Source organism: Suncus etruscus, chromosome 13 (genome assembly GCF_024139225.1).
Source record: "Suncus etruscus isolate mSunEtr1 chromosome 13, mSunEtr1.pri.cur, whole genome shotgun sequence".
Classification (NCBI taxonomy): domain Eukaryota; kingdom Metazoa; phylum Chordata; class Mammalia; order Eulipotyphla; family Soricidae; genus Suncus; species Suncus etruscus.
This window is the reverse complement of record NC_064860.1, coordinates 28,161,737-28,184,251: the sequence shown is the minus strand read 5'-3', so window position 1 is coordinate 28,184,251 and position 22,515 is coordinate 28,161,737. Positions and strand designations below refer to the sequence as shown.

General features: G+C 36.3%; 2 protein-coding genes across 2 annotated transcripts in view; both read right to left on the bottom strand.

The window, feature by feature from the left end:
- Nucleotides 1-22,515, bottom strand: part of FAM162A (family with sequence similarity 162 member A) — a 497,431-nt gene that overhangs the window by 134,286 nt on the left and 340,630 nt on the right. The gene's annotated exons all lie outside the window — the stretch shown is intronic.
- The window catches only part of LOC126026167 (protein mono-ADP-ribosyltransferase PARP14-like), a 62,253-nt gene continuing 41,805 nt past the window's right edge, over nt 2,068-22,515 (bottom strand). The window contains exons 14-18 of the mRNA XM_049785866.1: nt 21,050-21,253; nt 18,279-18,878; nt 15,839-15,972; nt 10,906-11,080; nt 2,068-2,361 (exon numbers count right to left, since the gene is read on the bottom strand). Coding sequence (XP_049641823.1) covers nt 2,072-2,361; nt 10,906-11,080; nt 15,839-15,972; nt 18,279-18,878; nt 21,050-21,253 — 1,403 coding nt within the window. The 3' untranslated portion in view covers nt 2,068-2,071. The remainder of the gene's footprint in view (nt 2,362-10,905; nt 11,081-15,838; nt 15,973-18,278; nt 18,879-21,049; nt 21,254-22,515) is intronic.

The window sequence follows — 22,515 nt, the reverse complement described above, 5'->3', positions numbered from 1 at the left end:
CTATGTTTATTTTTGTTATATATTGTTTTGTTTGTGTTTGTGTTTTTTGTTATGTTTTTTGGTTTTTTTTGTTTTTGGTTTTTGGGTTACACCTGGCAACGCTCAGGGGTTACTCCTGGCTCTACGCTCAGAAATTGCTCCTGGCAGGCGCGGGGGACCTTATGGGATGCCTGGATTCGAACCACCATTGTTCAGTGTCTAAGGCAAACGCCCTACCGCTTCACTATCCTCTGGCCCCTATATATTGTTTATCAACAATGCAGAGTTTCCCAGAAGAACTATTTATTATTAGCTTATTTTCTCAAACCTTCGGTGCATATAAGGTAAATTAAAATTTGACATTAATATCAATACCAATCAAAACACTATAAATCATGGGATTTGTCATTCATTTTATTCTTGGAGAAGAATCTTTTGTGACTATACAGAGAACTGAGCTCAAAATATTTGGAATAGAGGCTGGAGTGATAGCATAGTGGTATGGCACTTGCCTTGCATGCTGCCAACCCAGGACAGATCTCCATTTGATCCCCGGCAACCCACCTGGTCCCCTGAGCCTGCCAGGAGTAATTTCTGAGGGCAGAGCCAGGAGTAACCCCTGAGCACTGCTGGGTGTGACCCAAAAACAAAAACAAAATAAATATTTGTAATACTCCACACACCCTTTGATATAGTTATCAATAAGTACTGAATCAGGACCATTGTTTTATGCTTAAATTCAATTTTAAGATTTTCTTTTATTTGTGTTTAATTTCATTCATTTTTGAAAATACAGTATTATAACATGATTCAAAATCTAAGACTTATAAAAATGTCTGTTCAGAGAAGTACTTTAATCTTCTAATTTCACCTGAACCCATCTTTGTTATTAATTAGGCAGTCAAATCAGTTTTCTGTTATATACTTTTATATGTAATAAAAGTGCAAACCAAGAGTGTACACATTTTTCTTTGATTTTGTATACTTGTAACAAAGTCCACATGGTTGTGGGCATATTAATTCTATATGCTGCCTTTTAAAATAGAGATAAATGTGTTTTAGTTTTGTGAGCGACTTGAGCAAATCAATGGAACCATAAGGGTTATGGTGAATTCCAATTGATATCTAAATCTAAATATATTAAAAACATTCTGCTACTTGAAATGGACATCTGACGAGGTTTGGGAAAAGTAATGTGGAACTGAACCCTTAATCTGTTGAATCTGCCACTATATACAGGTAGGAAGTGTCAGGGTTGTTTGAATTTACAGAAAATTAACTAAAGCCACGAAGTATAGCTTAGTGTGAAGTAAAATCTAAAAATACCTGTTAATGAAGGTTTGAAGTAAAAATTTTGTATGACTTGTTAAGTTGAAACATTTGAAAGAGGGCTCAATGGGATGGGAGAGATGGCTTGATGGGTTGGAGTCCATGCTTGTATGGAGAGCATAGGTTCAGTTCATGATGTTCCAATCCCCATTGGGTATGTAGGCAGAAGCAACATCAGCATTATCATCATCATCATCATCATCAACAACAACAACAACAACAACACATACAGTAGGGTCATTTCAATGCAGTACTATGATAGTATTGTAACATTTCACATATCTTCTATAATCAATAGAATTCTTGGAACATATTTCTTGAGAATTGGTGTGGTAGTGGGAAGATCACTCTTATTGCAGTGTGGTTCTCTCTATCTTGAAATAATAAACCTTCTTTCATAAGTTTGATGCCCATGGTGTTGAATACACAGTGATGTCTATGTTATCTGACTTTAATTCTCAACTTTGTTGATCACAATAATGGTACATCCAGTTATCAACTAGAAGCTGTAGATTTCAACTGACAAAGATCATTTGATTTTAGGAAAAAAATGTGGTGAGAGAAAAATTGGAGCACATGCTTGATCCCAGGAACTGCATGGTCTCCTGAGCACTACTGGAGTGATCTTTGATCACTGAATTAAAAGTGGCCTCTAAGCATTTGGGGTGCTTCTACTAAAGGCGGTATAGACAAAGCAAAGGGAGAAATTGTTCTATAATCAGATATGTGTGGGTGAATAATGTATTCAAAGATTACCAAAATGTTAATTTTTAAAAGTAATGAGATATTCCGGGTAAGCCTGATAGTCATAAAAAACCACAAATAAGGTAGGAGTTTGCACGTCGTCTGTGACGCTGTCATACTGATCAGTAGGATTTTGAGGATTTCTTGGAGGAGGCACAATTAAGGAATCATTCCCACGTGTATAAACTCCAGTGAGAACTCGGACATAGTACATATACTTTTTTCCATTGGCATCTGGTTTGGAGTATGTGTCATCAGCAGAATAGCTGGCATCAACAGCAAAGTATGTTCCTTTTCCATATAATACAGCTGTGAAGAGAAACAAAACTACTCTCAAGACTTTCAATGTAGTCAATAATGTGAAATATAATTATATTTAATATATCAGGTACTCTTAATATTATTTTTCATTATTATCTCTAAATCCTGTTTTACATTCAAATTTTATAAATTTACCATTGGATTATGATACCATATAAATTTTAGTATGTAGTCCTATACTGTATGCGCAATATAGGCATGTACACTGTGTGTGCAGAAGCCTCTCCACACACCACCCAAATTCTAGTGTCCATCTAGGATTAAACTGACCTTAATACCATTGCTCTAATATTCTTACTCTCCAAATTGTAGTGAGCATCATAATTTTCTCAGAGACTGAGTTTTGTGGTGGTTTACTAGTCTGTTTGATTTGGTTATTTTTATTCTACATATAAGGGAAAATATCTTATCATTATTTTCCAGTTTTTAAACTTTTCATTCAACAGAATCACCTTAAATCATCAATGTTATCATTAAAGGCAACTTTTCACATCATTATAGAAGGCAGAAGATGCATTTGAAAAATTTAGTAAGTATATAGTTATGATATAAATATGATCTTTAAAAGTATACTGGCAACACTGGTGGCAGAAAATGTTCAGGTGAAGGGTGTTATATACTGTGTGACTGAAAATCAATTACAGATAATGTTGTAAGAGTGTACTTCACATGATTCCATTAAAGAATACATTAATAAAATAAAATAGTATTTTATATAGTTAAGCTATTCACCTAGGAGTGGTATATCTCTGTTATTGATAACTTTAGTTTTAAGCTGATTTCCATAAATTTGCATAACATTTTTCAAAGAGACTGCACCAATTTACATTCACATCAGTAGTGTAGCAAAGGTTTCTTTTTCTCTACAACCCCATCAACTCTTTGTTTCCAGCCTTTTTGTTTGTTTGTTTGTTTGTAGACCACACCCACAGTGCTCATTGGTAATTCCTGGCACTGCAATCAAGAATTACTCCTGGCTAGTTTGGGGTCCTTATGGTGTCCTGGTGATGGAATCCCATGAAAGGCAAATGCTCTACCTGGGCTATTGCTCCAGTCATTTTGTTTTTGACTTGTATTTCTCTACTTAGAAATCAAGTTTTCATATGGCTATTGGTTTTCTTGGTCTTCTCGGGAGGAGTACCTAAACTTTCTGCCCAGTTTTAAATTGGAGTACATGTTTCTTTGGTTGTTATTGAATTTACAAGTTCGAGAAATATTTTAGGCAGTGACCACTAAATTAATATCCAATGTGAAAAAGTTCTCTCCAAGTCAGTATATCATTCTTTTATTTTATCTCCAGTGTTTTCTTTTACTATACAAAAGCTTATTAGCTTGATGCAGTCCCTTATATTAATCTTTTGCTTTTCTTTCCTTTGCTATTATAGTCAAGTCCTCAAAGACATCTCTGCATGAATGTATCACTTATACTTTCAACTATATTTTATGAAAGAAAACCTTATATTCAAGTTTTTAATCAATACTGAGTTCATTTTTTTTATAGAAGGTATTAGATAATTATCTGATTTTATTTTGTTGCATGTGGTTTCTCTGGGTAACCGGCACATTTTGGGGGGAGGTTTACTTTATTAAATTATCCTAGTTACTGAAATAACTGAATAATCCACAAATATATGTTTATTTTGGACTCTAAAATATATTTACTTGATATTCGTGTCTGCTTTCCTTCAATACTACCTTTTTGAAAAATTATTGGTCTGATAGCAGCTAGAAGTCAGAGACTGAACTTGCTTAGTTTCACAGAAATGTGTTGGCTACAAAATGCCTTTTGTGCTTGCATATAAATTTTAGAATTGTATGTTCTATTTCCATTATAGGGATACATTGGTGGTATAAATTGATTTAGGTAAACAGCGATTTTAATTATGTTCTTCTACACCTTTTCTTCCCCAATTTCTCTCACTAGGATTTTTTATACTGAGTAACATCTCTGTGACATCTTTGTTTTTGTCTTCATTTAATTTTTTTAAAAAAACTTTATTTATTGATTCATTGATTGCTTGATTGTTGGGCCACACCCAGCAGTGCTCAGGGGTTGCTCCTAGCTCTGCACTTAGATATCATCCCTGGCAGGTTTGGGGACCATATAGATGCCGAGAATTGAACAGGGTCCTTCACAGGTTGGCCACATACAAGGCTAACACCCTACAGCTGTACTATCTCTCTGGCCCCTGGTTTTTATTTTAAAGGAAATCTTTCAGTGAATAGAATATAGAGATTTGTCAGTGAATAGGATATTCATTGTGGGTTTATCACATGCAGCCTTTATTTAGTGAAAGTATTACTTCTATTATCAATTATTTGAGTTTTTTTTAAAAAATCATAAATGGGTTGAATCTCATCAAATGTTTTATAAATATCTACTTATGTGAGCATATGATTTTGAATCTTTTGTTGATGTGGTATATTACATTGATTGTTTACATATATTGAACTATCCTTGCATCCTTAGAATGAATCTCATTAGGTTATGAAGAGTGAGTTCCTTAATTTATTGCTTAACTTAATCTTTAAAGATTTTATTGAGGATCTCTATTTTCATTAAAGATATCAGCCTATAGCTTCCTTTTCATAAGAAAAAACTATTTTTTATTACTAACATAAAATTAGTAAAATGTGGGGTTGGAGTGGTGGTGCAGGAGGTAGGGCATTTGCATTACATGCGCTAACTTAGGATGGACTGTGGCTCAATCCCTGGCATCCCATATGATCCCACAAGCCAGGGGCAATTTCTCAGCGCATAACAGGAGTAGCTCTTGAGTGTCACCAAGTGTGGGCCAAAAACCGAAAACCAAAAAAAAAAAAAAATTAGTAAAAATTATTGGTCAGGATGGAAAAATCTACGCCTGACCAATGGTTCCCGACTGTGAGAAACTGTGAATGCTGTCTGTGAGTGTTTTTCTACTGTCCTGTCTCCTGAACCACTTCGGAGTGGGCTGAAAAGGGCCCAGCAAAATTCCTCTCCCAGAGGCTCATTCAGGCTGGGCCAGAATGCTAAGGAAGTGCATCTAAAAGTGAAAAGCAGCTATCAGCAGTAATTTGCAGAAAGGCAGGTCCCCTGATTGTGATGTCAGGCTGGGAAAATCTATGCTTGCCCAGTGGTTCCTGACTGTGAAAAACTGTGAGTGTTGCCTGTGCATGTTTTTCTACTGTCCTGTCTCCTGTGTCTCTCAGGAGTGGGCCAAAAAGGGCCCAGCAAAAATGCTATCCTTGGGGTCTCCACTTTACTTTGTGGCTGTGTGCTCTTTCGAATGAAAGAATGCCATTAACACACGAAGGAAAAAAATCACACTAGGAACTGTACTGGATCTCTGAAGCCCAGCATTTCTCTCTGGACTGTTTTCTCCGCTGCATGCGTGGACCTAAGATTTGATCCTGTGTGTGGCTTCATCCACAAAGGGTTCCCCTTCCTTGGAGGCCAGTCGACCCACCCAGAAAGGGTGGAGCCAGAAGAGCGTGGCAGCGCACATCATTTAGCCAATGAATACCACCACAGCACATAGAAAAACCCACAATACAAGTGTGACAATGTGGATACAATGCAGGCCAGCATCAGGCATAGAGAATGAAGATGGCAACTCTGATGACCGGAAAATGGCCAACCAACTAGTCAGTCTCTCAGATAACAAGTTTAGAGAAATAATATGGAAGATGCTCACAGAACTCAAAGAAACCATGGATGGAGTCGAAGAGAACATTAATAAAAAGCAAGAAAATATGAAGATAGAAATCAGAAAACTTCTAATTGAAATAGGTCAAATAACAGTATAAAATTTTTAGTAAATGAATTGAATGACAAAATGGATAACCTCTCCGTTAGGGTAACAGAAGGTGAGGATAGAATTAGTGCTCTGGAAGATGAGATACATAACAACTCCATACAAGGGAAGAGATTGGGAAAAACCTTAAAGCAAATGAACAGACAATGGAGAAATTAGTCAAAGAATGTGAACAGATGAAAATAGAAGTCGATGAAAAGCTCAACAGAAACAACTTAAGAATCATTGAAGTCCCAGAGACCCAGGAAGAAAATCTCCAGGAAGAATCAACGGTCAAGAACATCATTAAAGAGAAACTACCTGAGCTAAAGAATACATGCGATCAAATCCTGCATGCCTGAAGAGTACTAAGAGACCCTAGAAAAAACACCCCAAGACACATCCTAGTCACAATGACGAATCCCCCAGATAGAGACAGAATTCTGAAAGCAGCAAGATCAAAAAGGGAAATTACATTCAAGGGAACATCCTTGAGATTTACTGCAGACCTGTCACCAGAAACACTCAAGGCCAGAAGGCAGTAGTGGGACATAGTGCCAAAACTCAATGAAATAAATGTTTCACCTAGAATACTGCATCCAGCAAAACTCACTTTCAAGTTTGAAGAAAGAATACATGGTTTCACAGACAAACAACAGATCATAAACTTTACAGACTCAAAACCAGTCTTAAAAGAAAAACTGAAAGACCTACTTTAAGACAAGACCAACCAAACTTCAATATAAAGATGGCACTAACTCCCAGGACAATTCTTTCTCTCAATGTCAATGGACTAAATGCACCAGTTAAGAGACACAGAGTGGCTAAATGAATCAAAAAAATCAACCCAATCTTCTGCTGCCTACAAGAAACACACCTAAATAGTCAGAACAAACATAGACTCAAAATCAAAGGCTGGAGGAAAATTATCCAAGCAAACAACACCCATAAAAAAGCTGGAGTGGCCATACTAATATCAGATGATGCAAACTTTATACTCAGGAAAGTTGTAAGGGACAAAAATGGACATTTTGTATTAATCAAGGGATATATATGGCAGGAAGAAATCACTCTCCTAAACATATCAGCACCGAATGAGGGGCTAGCAAAATATTTAATACAATTGTTGACAAGTCTGAAAAAATATCAATGACAACACAATAATTGGGGGGGACCTCAACACGGCTTTGTCAACACTGGATAGGTCAACCAGACTGAAACCCAATAAGAATATACTAGACCTGACAAAAGAAATGGAAGTAAGAGGCCTAGTAGATATATATAGGACACTCCACCCCCAGAAACATGGTACACATTTTTCTCCAATGTACATGGGACATTCTCCAGGATAGACTACATGCTGGCACATAAAACATACCTCCATAATATCAAGAGGATAGAAATTTTGCAGGATGGGCCCGGAGAGATAGCACAGTGGCGGGCATTTGCCTTGCAAGCAGCTGATCCAGGACCAAAGGTGGTTGGTTCGAATCCCGGTGTCCCATATGGTCCCCGTGCCTGCCAGGAGCTATTTCTGAGCAGACAGCCAGGAGTCACCCCTGAGCACTGCCGGGTGTGGCCCAAAAACCAAAAACCAAAACAACAACAACAACAACAACAAAAAAGAAATTTTGCAGGCTACCTTCACTGACCACAAGACTCTGAAATTATCTGTGAATTCCAAAGGAACACAGAAGAAAAACTTTAACACCTGGAAGTTAAACAGCCTCATACTGAATAACCAGTGGGTCCAAGATGAAATCAAAGAGGAAATCAAAACCTTCCTGGAAACAAATGATAATAAATACACAAACTATCAGAACCTTTGGGACACAACAAAAGGGGTCTTTTTTTTGTTTGTTTGTTTTTGGGCCACACCCATTTGACGCTCAGGGATTACTCCTGGCTATACGCTCAGAAATCGCTCCTGGCTTGGGGGGACCATATGAGACACCGGGGGATCGAACCGTGGTCCGTCCTACGCTAGCGCTTGCAAAGCAGACACCTTACCAGTCACCTTCCCGGCCCCAGCAAAAGTGGTCTTGAGAGGAAAATTTATAGCTTTGCAAGCACACATCAGGAAGGAATAAGGGGCCTACCTGAATAGCTTTATGATGCAGCTCATAGAATTAGAAAGTTCTCAACAAAAGGACCAAAAAATAGGGAGACAGAAGGAAATAAAGCTGAGAGCAGAAATCAACTTAGTGGAAACCCAAAAAACAATTCGAACGATCAACGAAAGCAGAAGCTGGTTCTTTGAAAAAATAGACAAGATTGATAAACCATTAGCAAAACTAACAAGGAAAGAGAGAGAAACTTGATAACTCGTATTAGAAATAAAAAAGGGGAGGGACTTGCATATCTCCATCGAATATTGTAGATATATTCCCTCAACCGCTATAACTATTATTGAATATCCACTTAAACGGTGACAATTGTGTCCACTGTCTTAAGTTAGATTGTTTATTTTCCCTACTTTTTATCTTTTCTTCTCTTTGTGAACTGCTCAAAGAAAGAGTCCCTCAGTTTAATGCTTAGGTGTGAACCAAGTCACGGGGATTGTTGGACTTGTTCTTGCGGCACCCTTATGTGCTGATAACGACATGTGGCATTATTACTTGTTTGCATGGGCACATTAAAATGAAAATACTATACATACAAATAAGTTCTAATCTAATAGAGATAGGAACACACAAATATTGTAGTGCAATGGGACTTTACACCCTGAACATTGACATGATGACCTGGCACAGGCCTCAGAAGAATGGGCATTCTCTATTCACCCTTGAAACAGAGAAGCCATCTATGAAACATCCAAAGTTGTCTATGACATCACCTGGAAGCAATCCTATACCAGGGAAGACCCTACTGCTGCTCTCACATCGATCTACTCAAAAGAGTCTTCCCTTAACACTGAGAAGACTTAAACAACAACGATGACCTGCTTACTGGACAGGGATTTCTGCATTGTCTTGACTTTGTTGAATGTTGTAAGATATTTTAATTTATTTGTTGCCTAGTTGTTACTATTGTCTCCTTTCTACGACTTTTATATGTTATTATTCTAGTTTCTTCATGTAAAGTCAGACTTTTTATGTAGGACTGTTTATTGATGTAATACTTTATCACTATGAACTTCTCTCTTAATATACTCTTGCTGCACTACATTGTATCTCAGAGATTGTCTCTTCATTTTTGTTGGTCTTAATTTTTAAAGGTTTGATTTTTTAATTGAACCAATAATTAGTCATTTTTAAATTTACCCAGCAATTAATCATGCTTTGTTAAATCAAAGTGTGTTACAGGTTACTTCCAGTTTTACTTTTATGGTTGATTTCTCATTTTAATAATATTTTATCAGAAAAGATGCTTGATATAATTTCAATATTTACATATTTACTGGGAAATTTTGTGTTTAAAAGAAATATATCCTTGAGAAAATATTTCTGGTACACTTGAAAAATATGTATTAATTTAGGGGAAATTTCTATATAAACCTGCTAAATTCCTCTGGTCAGTTATTTCACTCAAGTCCATTATGTTACATTATTAGATGATTTTACCATTAATGTAAGTGATATATTGATATCTCTACTGATTGCTTTTGCCAACATCTTCCTTTGGATTGTTAATTATTATTTGAATATCTAGATGCTTCTGTGTTGGTTGCATATATACTAATATGCACAAATATAGCAATTAATATATTAATATATTTTATAAGCAAAATTCTCCCTTGGTTATTTTACAGTATTCATCATCTTCCTTTAGACCCTTTTTCTAACTAAAAATCTATATTAGGAGCCATAGTGATAGTACAGCAGGCAGGGTGCTTGTCTTTCAAGTAGCAGACCTGGGTTTGATCCCCTGTATCACATATGGTACCCAGAGACCTGCCAGGTGTGATTCCTAAGCACAGAGCCATGAGTAAGATCTGAGTACCAGTAGATGTGACCCACCAATAAACAACAAAACAAAATCCATTTTATGACATATGAGAATAGCCGATTCTTCCTTTTTAATATTCATTATTGACTTGAAATATCTTGCTCTAGCCTTTCACTACAAGTCTCTTTGTCTTCAGATGTGAAGCCAATCTCTTGTATGATTAATAAAGATTGATACTGCTTTATCTTTTGGGGGGACACAACTGGAGGTACTCATGACTTACTTGTGTTTCTGTGCTCAGAAATCACTCCTGGTGGTGGTTGGAGTATTATAAATGATACCATGGATCAAACCAGAGTTGGCCTTGGGCAAGGCAAGCACCTTAACACTACACTGTCTCTCCAGTTCAGGATCCTGCTTATTTTTTTAAATCCATATGTTCACTCTTTGTCTTTTAATAAATATTTACATTTGGAATTATTGATCGATATCATTGGGATTAAACATAGTCAATCTTACACTGAAAAATTGGCTGCAATCAAACTTTCATCAGCTACCATTTCATCAGATTGATAATCATCAGTTATTAGATACTTTGATACAATCCTATCTAGTGTTGGTTCTCATGACTGATCCCTCATTTAAACAGACAGCTGACCTGCTTCCTTACCATTCTTGTTGTTGTTTTTGTTTTTTGGGCCACACCCTGTGACGCTCAGGGGTTACTCCTGGCTATGCGCTCAGAAGTTGCTCCTGGCTTCTTGGGGGACCATATGGGACGCTGGGGGATCGAACCGCAGTCCATCCTAGGCTAGCGCAGGCAAGGCGGGCACCTTACCTCCAGCGCCACCGCCCGGCCCCTCCTTACCATTCTTTCCAGCATAACTTCTGTTAAAGCCATTTATGTTTACAAGAGGCACTGAGTCTGCATCTGTTCCATGGAAGAGTTGCTTCTCATTTATTATATTGCTATTCTTGACATCCATGATATTTTTCTTTGTCTGGTAGCTATTCCAGAGATCTAGATTCTGGATCCTCTCAATCTGCAAATCATCCAAGAAAGATACTTTAGTAGTTGCAAGAACACTTATAAGATATACTAAAGCCCAAACACCATATTTTATAAATAAAAATTATAGTGAGAAATGGGCTGGAGGTAGCCACAGGTTTAAGGTGCTTGCACGTGATTGACCCAGGTTTGATTCCTAGCACCATAATTAGTCTTTCAAATTCCTCCAGGAGTAACCTGAACATAGCCTGAGCATAGCCAGGTGTGCTGTCCCAAAGGATACAACAAGAGCAAATTCAAGGTAACTTTCTGTAATTTAGAAATATTTTTAGATAGCGTTCACAAAAATATCCTAAGAAAATATTAATTTAACTTTTAGAACCTTTATTTACTCTGTAACACAGAGAACAAAAAAATCATTTATGATGTTATATTAATCTAATTTGAACTCAGTCCACCAAGGTATTCCAGGCCTTGCTCTTTACTTTCACCCTGATAACTGTTCCTGATACTATCTATGTTGTTGTTTTATTATTCTTTTTATTTTCCTGCTGAGATACTGGTTTATCTACTCACTGGCAGAAGTCAGTGCTTTATAAATAAGGACTTTAATGAACGATTTTTTCCCTCTAGTCCAGTTGAAAGAATGGGGTATGAATCTTGAAGGAAAGAATCTGGTTGAGACCCAAATGGCTATGCATTAGCCAGACTCTAGAAATGGACCACCAGGACTGTGTGAATTGCAGGACTCAAACATAACCAGACAATTTTCGTATCTATCAGAAAATTGACTTGGAGTAAACACCTAGGAATTACAGAACCAGAACTCAAGACATTCAATGATATCCACAAACTTAAAAATTCAATGTTTTAAAAATAATTGTCATAATGCAAGAGCATTACACAAATAAGAAAACACAAAAAAGATATCATGGCCAAATGCAGGTTTCAAAATTAATTTATTAAATCTCTGTGAGTTACAAAGTTATTTATGATTGAGTTTCAGGGGTACAATGTTGGAGCACCAATCTCTTTACCAGTGTTCTCTTCCCTCCATAATGTTCATAGTTACCACATCCACACACACCCTCTGCCTGCCTCTGACAGGCTCTTTCTCTTTCCCTTTTGATCATATGGTTTAGAATTCTGTTACAATTCTGTGATAGTATATCATGCATCTCACTTTATCGCCTTTCAGAACAGTCTCTGTTCAAAGCGACCACTTTCCTCTATTATATTCATAGAGGTCCCTTCCCTGACCTATACCCCCTTCGTCCACAGTAGCAAGCTTCCTACTAAGGATCTGCTTTCTTAGTTTCTACTGTCTTTAGACATTATTTTTTCACTTACTGTATTTCATTATATGTTACAAATGAGTGAGATCATCTGTGTCTGTATCTCTCCCTCGGGTTCATTTCACTCAGTATAATACACTCCAGATCTATTAATGAATCAGAAAATTTTGACTTCATCATTGGCTACAAGGTATTCTCTTGTGTATATGTAATCATTGCTTTTTTGTACAGTCATTTCTTCTTGGGCAGTCGGGTTGTTTCCAGTTTAGCCATTGTGAATAGTCATGCAATGAACATAGGTGTACAGTTGTTTTTTTCTGCATTGTGTTTTTGGACTTTTAGTGTATATTTCCAGGAGTGGAATTGCTGGGTAATATGGACATTCTAGTCCTAGGTTTTTGTTTATTAAGAAATGCCCTTACTTGAAGAGGTTAAGTTTAAGATTAAGTTGATCATATAACCAAGTATAGCTACAGTACAGCCATCATAACAAATCAGCTATTGTATGAGGTATATACAGTTGAAGAAAAAATTATTATAACAGACTCCTAGGCTGGCTGGCAACAAATTTCATGAACAGGATCTCCCAATAAGGGAAACCAGCAGGCATATGATGCCCCTAGACACTTATCTTGGCTTTGTGATTTTGAGATATAAAATGGCTTTGAGCTAGGGGGTCAAGGTAGCTTTCTGTGGTTCATGGTAATCTTAGTGTTTTTCCAAATGTAATGATATTGATTGTGGATATCCAAAAGATGGGAAATCTATAGAACTGAGTTAAAGTCTTTAATAAGTACGCTAAAGGACAATTTTGTCCTGCTAAGATATAAGATCGTCTAGTTTGTTTCCAAATTAACTGGGGGTGGAAGGAATTTCGAGGTCGCTGATTTCAGAAGCTGACCTTTCCAGGAAGGAGGAGGATATGAAAAGAGGCAAAAAATAAATAAATAAATAAAAATAAATTAAAAAATTAAAAAATAAAAAGCTGGAGCACAGAGCTAAGAATGGCCGCTCTGAGCTAAGTGCATGTGGTGTTGGTGGCAGCCAGGATGGGGGTGGGGGGCACAGGGCAGAGGATAAAAAGAGAAGAGAAGGTCAGAGAAAGTAGTGTGTTGTATCCAAGAAATGAATGGAGATACGAAAGGAATGTGCAAAAGATTTGAGAGTTGTTTTATAAGAAAGAAACTATGCAAATTGGATTGTTATAGTATGTCTCTTTTTCTCCCCAAATCAGCACCAACTCTGACGTTCTTCCTTTTGTTGTGTATCAGTCTCTGTGATGTGAGACTCATTGCAGTTTTATTTGTTTTTCTGTTTGTTTTGGGGCCATATTTGGTGACGCTTGGAGGTTACTTGCTCCTGCCTTGGGAGACCATATGGGACTCCTGGGATTGAATCAAGGTCCCTCCTGGGTCAACCGAGTGCAAGGCAAACGCCCTACTGCTGTGCTATCACTCCAGTCCATCAATGCTGTTTTGATTTGCATCTCCCTAATGATTAGTTATGTGAAAGTTTTCCACGTGCCTTTTGGTCATATCTCTATCTATCTATCTATCTATCTATCTATCTATCTATCTATCTATCTATCTATCTATCTATCTATCTATCTATCTATCTATAGAGATATCTATATCTATATCTATATCTATTGGTTTTTGGTTTCTGGGTCACACCTGGTAGCTTTCAGGTATTACTCCTGGCTCTATGCTCAGAAATCGCTTCCCTGGCAGGCTCGGGGGACCATATGGGATGCTGGAATTCGAACCACCACCCTTCTGCGTCTAAGGCAAGCGCCTTACCGCTGTGCTCTCTCTCCGGCCCCGGCCATCTATATTTGTATTAGAGTAAGTTTCTGTTAATTTATTTTCTGAGAGTTAATTTTGTATAAATTACCAAAGTTAGTGAACTGGATAAACACAAAATTAACTCAGAGAGAGAGAGAGAGAGAGAGAGAGAGAGAGAGAGAGAGAGAGAGAGAGAGAGAGAGAGAGATGGTTGGAGTACCTACTTCATACATGGAAGATCCAGGTCTAATCCTTGTACTGGGTACTACAGGGTATGGCCCCAAACTGAAGCATGTATTAAAAAAATAACTCACAGACTCTGATAAATATGATGAATAAAGCAAGAAAGAGGTGTGAGAATGTGGGGGAGCTGAGGCCTGTTTCTAACAGTCTCTCTCAAGATGCCTGAACAAGGACGCAGCCTGTCTTTCTTAAGGTCAATCTAAAAAGTTATCAATAAATGAGGCATTGTGACAAGCCAAAGGAAACACTGACTCCAGTAACCTTGGGAGAAAACATATATACTTGACAGGACTTGACAGGACCATATTTTGGACACAACCTGTGGGTTGGGAGAAGCAATTTTTGTTGTCTATGTGGCCAGGTGCTAGGGGGCGTTATGTTAGGGGACCACTTGGGGAGTTTTGGGGGGATAAATTTATGCTAGTATCTGTGTAACCAAAGGCCTTGAGAAGTTGCTCAAAGTGCTTACTCTACACATTTCTTTGTTTTCCCACCAGTTATGATATATAATGATTTGCCCCTTCACAACAAACGGAAGCTAGATGGCCCTTACTGGTTTCCCATTTACTTTGTCTCTGTGTCTCCTGTGTTCTTTGTCTTTATGTTTTAAACCCACACTCCCTCCGAGAAAGTAATTCACAATTGTGGTGTCCGTGCAAGGCAGGGATGCTACAAGAAAAATAGTTAGAGGCATCATTATGATAATGTCATAGTGCTAGAACTTGATGCCTGGAGTGAAAGCTTTTTATGAAGTGTTTATTAAATGAATCAATGGTGGCCAATGTTAAGACCAATCACAATTTTATAAATAAAATAATGACAATAAAATGAAATGTGAATCTTTATATAGACTACATGTTAGAAATAGATACTTAAATTTATAAGATGCTCTTTTTTAATAATTAGATATCTAAAAATATTACCTATAGAAATAGCTAAAAGACCTGACAAAAATATGAATGAAAATTTTATGACACACATAGAGCAAATGCAGATGTCCTATGAAAACTTATGAGTAATAATTGATGAATAATAATATATCTTTTAATGAAAAGAAATGAATCTTAAAGTTATTTTTCTGGAGATTATGAGCGATTTTTAGTGTTAATTACATATACAAAATTTCAAGAACAGTATATAAGGTTTTATCTAGTTCCGTGAATGGTTTCAGTTTTGCCAGTCAATATATATTAATTGGAGAAAAATACACCAAACTGTTGACAGTGATTGAGTAATAGGATTGTGGTTATAGTTATATCCTTATCTTATTGCCTATCTTTTTACAAAGCATCATCATTATAGTGATTAGTTTTATCATGTGAAACAAATTATAATTAATATAAAAATAAATATATAAACTATAAATAAATAAAAGATATTTTAATTCTATGTAAAATATGATTGGAACTGAGTGAAAAAATACGATGCCACCTTTACCACTAAGAAACTCCACATTAGCAGAAGACTTACCTTCTCTATGATGAAGGTTGAGCAAGTCTTATTAAACTGGTTTGCCACATATATGTATTCTGGGTGACTAGATGGTAGGTTAACAATGCAGACATTCTTTTTATTCATATCAATCCAGTGTGAAGGAATTTCAACTGTAAAACAGACATTATAGTAATTGACCCTGAGAAGACTAATCTACAATCCAAACTCCTGGTGAAATTTGTTACATTGAGTATCACTGTACTTTTGGTTTACAAATTCTTAGTGAATGTCTTTAATTTTATTATAATTCTAGGAAGATATTTTTCAAGTGTGGATCACAGAAAACCTAAATCAGAGCCAAACTTAATGCTTGTTTGGCACAACAGATCTACTGGATAAAGATCTCTGAGAAGTAGAACCTCTGTACCTGCATTTTACTTGTTTATTCTGGAACCCACACTTGGTACTACTACTTAATAAGTACTAATGGTACTAATCCCAGTGTTTAGAGATCAGTCCCAGCAGTATACTGGGACCATACAGTGCTGGGGGATTTAACTTGGGACCTCCTGCATGCAAAAAATGTACTCTAGCCCAGTGAAGATCTCTCTGTCTCTGTACTTGCATGAAATTTAATTTGTTTTTGTTTAAGGTATCTATTCATTTATTTTGGTTTCTGGCCCATATCCAGCAATGTTCAGGAGTTACTGCTAGCTTTGTATTCAGGTGCTTGAGGTATATGGTATGCTGAGAATAGAACCTAGGTCAGTTGCATGCAAGGGAGGCACCCTGCCCACTGTACTATCACTTTAGCCCCTTGTATTTGCATTTTGATAAGTTTTGATAGTGCTCATATTTGAGGACCAGTGATGTTGGATAATTCAGTGTATATATTGCTAGTACATAATCAGGTATTTAATAGCCTGCAAAATAAGTTCATTACAATTTTTTGTGTTTTTTTTTTGGGGGGGGGGTCACACAGGGCTGTGCTCAGGAGTTACTCCTGGATCTGTGCTCAGAAATTTCTCTTGATTCAGGGGACCACATGGGATGTTGGGGTGGAACCTGAGTCTACCCTCTGTTAGCCAGATGCAAGGCAAACGCCCTACCACTGTGCTACCAATCTGTTCCCCTTCTTTACAATTTTTTTTATTGTTTTTTGGTGTCATACCTGATGACATTCAGGGGCTACTCCTGGCTATGTGCTCAGAAATCCCCCTAGCTTGGGGGACCATATGGGTCTCCAAGGGATCGAACTGCGGTCTGTCCTAGGCTAGCACCGCACTACGGTCTTCTTTTCAAATGTTATTTAATAGCCACTACTTAAATGTGAATTTTTTCTGACATTGTGGGGGTCATGAGATCAGTATTCAGTAATGCATAGAGAGGATTTTGGTTCTTTGGAATTGAGCCCAGTGCCTCACATTTGCTAGACATAATCTAGGCATAATTCTTAAGCTATTCCTTTGTAAAATTTTGCCAGAACTCCTCACTACCAGTCACTAGATCATCTACATCTATTCTTTCATTCTTTTTCATAGTGCATTAACAGATGGGTGATGAGTTTTCCTTTGTGGCAGGTGGTGATGGCAGCTTTGTCTGTTCTTTTGCTAAATTCAACAACTGGCCACACTGCCTTCTCCCTCTGTTTTAGAAAATCTGAGGCTACTTTTTTGGAAACCTGTGGCTTTCCCTCTAAGTGAAATGGTCACTTATTTTTTTGATTTTTTTTTTTTTTTTGCAACAGAACTGACTCTGAGAAACTGGAAAACTGGAGGGATGGGAACAAATGCATAATCTGGTTGTTACTGCATTATAATGGTTATTCTTGGCTAGTACACGCAAATACCTTACTTTAGCAACTGTTATAGGGGTTTATGAAGTTCAAATAAAAATTTTTTTCATTATTAACAGTTTTAATTATTTCTTCTGAACATGAATAGAACATTGAGTGAAGATCATGAACAGTTCTTCTGAACACGGCATCTTTTGCCTATTCCTTGCTGCCAGAGACTTGACAGCGCTTCTTCTCACAAATCTGAACCACATTTGGCTTTAGAGAGGAACCAGTTGAGACCCTCAGTATGGCTTGAAGATGATCATCATTAAGTCTAGACCTGTATTTTGACTTATTGAAGTTCAATGTGGAGAATAACTTTTCACACAAATATGTGCTCCCAAAAAGGCGCATGGTGCACTTGAACATTCGGGAAAGCTCAGGGAAGCTGGGGGGCAATTCTCTCAAAAATTGCCCATGCATGTCTGCTTTTCCACTAATCTTCCTGAACTTGGCTTTGAGATCAGAGTTGCATTGCAGGTCAATGAGCTCCATTTGAAGCACAGGAGGGGCAGTTCAGATAAAATTTTTAACTTTATTCCATGAAAATTACATAAATTCTATTTACTTGGAACAGCTTTGGTATATTCAAAAAAAGTTTTACAGTAATAGAACAATAAACATGAAAGTTTAACTCACCTTCAGCTTTCTTGAGACGCTGAATAGGCAATGTGTCTCCCTTTGCATTTGCGGCAGTCTGTGTGGTTAAGTCTACTGTGTAGGTCTGATGTTTAATTTTGACATCAATTGTCTTTTTCCTTGCTCTTTTTGCCTCCTCCAATTGCATATTGGTTAGTTTGTCAAAACGATGATAAACCCCGTTGTCATTATATTTCCATTCTACAAATTCACGGATACAATCAGCTCTGGAGTCTTGTTCTTTGTCCAATCTAACTCTCTTGATCATTTCCTCAATCTTATTTCTAGCCTCCATCACATCTCTGCTAATTCCACAAACCTCTATCCAAGATTTCTTATGGTCCAAGACAATAGCAATATTTAATTTCATCTGCAGTGCATTTAATTCCTGACCTTCCTTTTCATCAAAGTCCTTGATACATTCATCTTCATTGATATAAGAATACTGTTCCTTTATTATCAGCTCCTCTATCCAAGAGAGAGCATTTTCTACCTGTTTTACATCGTCCCCACACACTCGAAAAATGACCAGTTCAGTTTTCTTTTCCAAAACCAAGGAATTCTTTTTCAGAAAAAGTTGTTTTACAAAAGCCAAATGTGCTAAATAAAAAAGAAGGAAAGAAATAAGAGAAACAGTCGATTAGATAAATAATTTTCCTTATTTTTAACTTATTTTGTGCTTCCAAATGCTGTTCATTCATATTATCTGTCCCCAATTTGCTTTCTCTAGAAACCATCAGTGTTTTCTCTACATACGTAAGTGTATCCATGCATACATAAGTGGAATCATAAGGTATTTTCCCTCTATTAGACTTATTTTAATTAGCATCAATCCCTTAAGGCCCTTCTTTATTGTCACAAATGACAGGAATTTGGCTTCTTCATTTTATTGTCATTGCAATGTTCAGTGTCACATATTTGCTTGTAGTCTTCCACATTTAATTGTACTTGATGAAAATAACAGTTCTGGGGATTGAACTTGCCTCAGCATGCAAGGCAGGGACTCTACAATTGAGTCACAACTAGAAGCCCCTTTAAAATCTATGAGTAACAGTTCGGATTATGTATATATGTGCATATGTAAATATACATATAGATTCTTTATCCTAACAGTGGGATAAATTCACACAAGTGGAACTGCAGAATCACATGATACTTCTGTTTTAAATTTTTGGAGGAACTTCCTTACTATTTTTCATAGCAGCTTTACCCATTTATATTTCTATAAATTTATAAAATTATATACTTATACTTCCACCAACAGCATACAAGGTATCCTTTCTCCAAAGCCTTACCAACACATGTGATCTCTTATCTATTTGTTATTTTGAGATCTATTTGATGGTGTTTTTGGTTCACATTTACTCCTTATGAAGCACCCTTTTATGTACCTGATGTTCATTTCTATATCATCTTATAAAATATTTATTCAAGTTCACTATTTAGTTTTCAATCAGATGACTAATACATTGTATTAGTTCTTTATTTGGGGTATTAATGCTTTTAAGATATATGATTTATAATATATTCTGCCATTTTGTAGGTTACCTTTCAGTCTGAATATAGTTTCTTTGCTAGGCAGAAATTCTTTAGTTAGATGTAGGCCTATTTGGCTGTTTCTGCTTCTGTTGTCTTTGATTTTGAGGTCAAATATAAAATTTACTGCCGTAATCAATATTTTAAACTTATCACTTATGCTTTATTCTGATAATTTTTGTGTCTTCTGGTCTTAATTGTATTGTTACAATCAAAAATAATTTAGAAGGAAAGTATGCAGCAGTACTAAAGTGCATGTCTTGAGGCTGGAGAGATAATACAGCAGGTCAGGAATCTTTTAGCTTGCATGTGGTTTAATCCCTGGCATCCCATGATCCCTGAATGCAGAGCTAGGAGTAAATCCTGAGCACTGTTAGGTGTGACCTCCAAATAAACAAAGTATGTATGTCTTCTATGCTGAAACAAAAAATAATTGGTAGTATGTGTGTGTGAATGTCTGTATAAAAGGGTTTGATTTCCTTCATTTGCATATGACTCCTCAGTTTTCTCAATGCCAAAATGTTGAAGAGAATTTTAGTTCCCACTGTATATTCTTAGATACTTTATTATAAATTAATAAATTAATGACCTTATATACTTGGCTGGCTTATTTATGAGTTCTTTGTGGTTAAATTGATCTATGTTTCTGTATTTATGCCAATATTATACTTGAAAATTATTTAGTAAAACCAACTATGTTAATACAATACAATATGATAGTTAATACAATAGTTAATATAATCTTATAGTGTTATATAAATTAATATCATATTTATAAATTAATTTACAGTGTTAGTTTAATTTTAACATTAAGGAAAACCAGGGTTCGAAATCTTATTATTGTTTATCAAGTCTTTTTATCTGACTATTTTAGTCTTCAATAGTTCCACACAACTTTTAGGATTATTTGTTCATTTTATGAAAAATTCTATTGAACTTTTAATAGGAACTGCATTAAATCTGCAGACTGATGTATATAGTGTAGACAAATTTTGTATTAAAATTAAGGAGATACTAATATATTTTCTTTGTGTCAGTTTTTATTTCTTTGATCAATGTCTTTTTGATTTATAGATAGGTCTTTTATTTCCTGAGTTATATTACTACTAGACATTTTTCTGTTTTGTATGATTACACATTTAATAGATTTCTTAATTTTTTCATGATACTTTGGACAATCAGCTACTTATTATGTAAAATTAATATTAGAAACATGCATACAAATGATAACTTACATGCAACTTGAGATATAGATGATTGTGGAGAGACCTGGGGTCCTTCTTTTTTTTTCATGCTGGCATAAAATACATCTAGTAATTGAGGTTGGAACAGAACAACTTTAACTTTCTTCATGGATTGAACAGATCCCTTTCTGATAAAGTTTTCAATAGCATCAATAATAGCGTCGGAAACCTTGACTGGGTCTTGATTGGCTTGTCCTGAAGAGCCAAATAATAAATACACAAATGTTTAGCAAAGAAAAATCCACCTAGAAAAAACTAATAGGCATCTTCCAGACAAATGCCCATTTCTCAACACTTTCATCATCTTATGTTTTTTTCCTAACAAAACATCAGCAACACTTCTAAGGTCCTAGATGCAATGGGTTTTGTTCCAAGATGGCAGGAAGATAATCTGACATCACAGACTCATAGCCTAAACTTTGTGTGATATTTATATACTCTCCTTTATGGTGAACTTGGGTAATATTCATTGTATCACAAGTGTTCCTATCATATCTTTAAAGAGCGAAAGTTTCTGGTCTAAGTTGAAAGATTATGAGCTGTGAATATATATTTCTTCTTTGGTGTTATCACTTGACTTTTGCTTGCATTTTATCTCCTGAATGTGTTTAAGGACTATATATAAATAAAATAGAATAATACCAAGAGTTGCTCTAATTTTTATATCTTTATCTTATAATCTACAATTCTTTTTTTTTTTTTTTTTTTTTTTTTTAGCACACTTTGCGAGGGAGAAGCCACTGACTTCATGACTCTCTCCTGACTGGCTTGGTTTATTTTTTTTTTTTATACTTTATTTAAACACCTTGATTACATACATGATTGTGTTTGGGTTTCAGTCATGTAAAGAACACCACCCATCACCAGTGCAATATTCCCATCACCAATGTCCCAAATCTCCCTCCTCCCCACCCAACCCCCGCCTGTACTCTAGACAGGCTCTCCATTTCCCTCATACATTCTCATTATTAGGACAGTTCAAAATGTAGTTATTTCTCTAACTAAACTCATCACTCTTTGTGGTGAGCTTCCTGAGGTGAGCTGGAACTTCCAGCTCTTTTCTCTTTTGTGTCTGAAAATTATTATTGCAAGAATGTCTTTCATTTTTCTTAAAACCCATAGATGAGTGAGACCATTCTGCGTTTTTCTCTCTCTGACTTATTTCACTCAGCATAATAATAATCTACAATTCTTTGCATACAGTTATACACAAGCCTTCAGGAAGTTTTAACTTCTTCACTCAGTGAGATTTTTGTCAACCCCATAAGCATGTTCTATTTTTATCCCACTCAATATATATATTGGAGCACACACAGTGACGCTCAGGGATAACTCCTGGCTATGCGCTCAGAAATCGCTCCTTGCTTGGGGAACCTTATGGGATTCCGGGGGATCAAACTGCAGTTCGTCATAGGTTAGCACATGCAAGGCAAAGCCGTATGGCTTTCACCACCGCT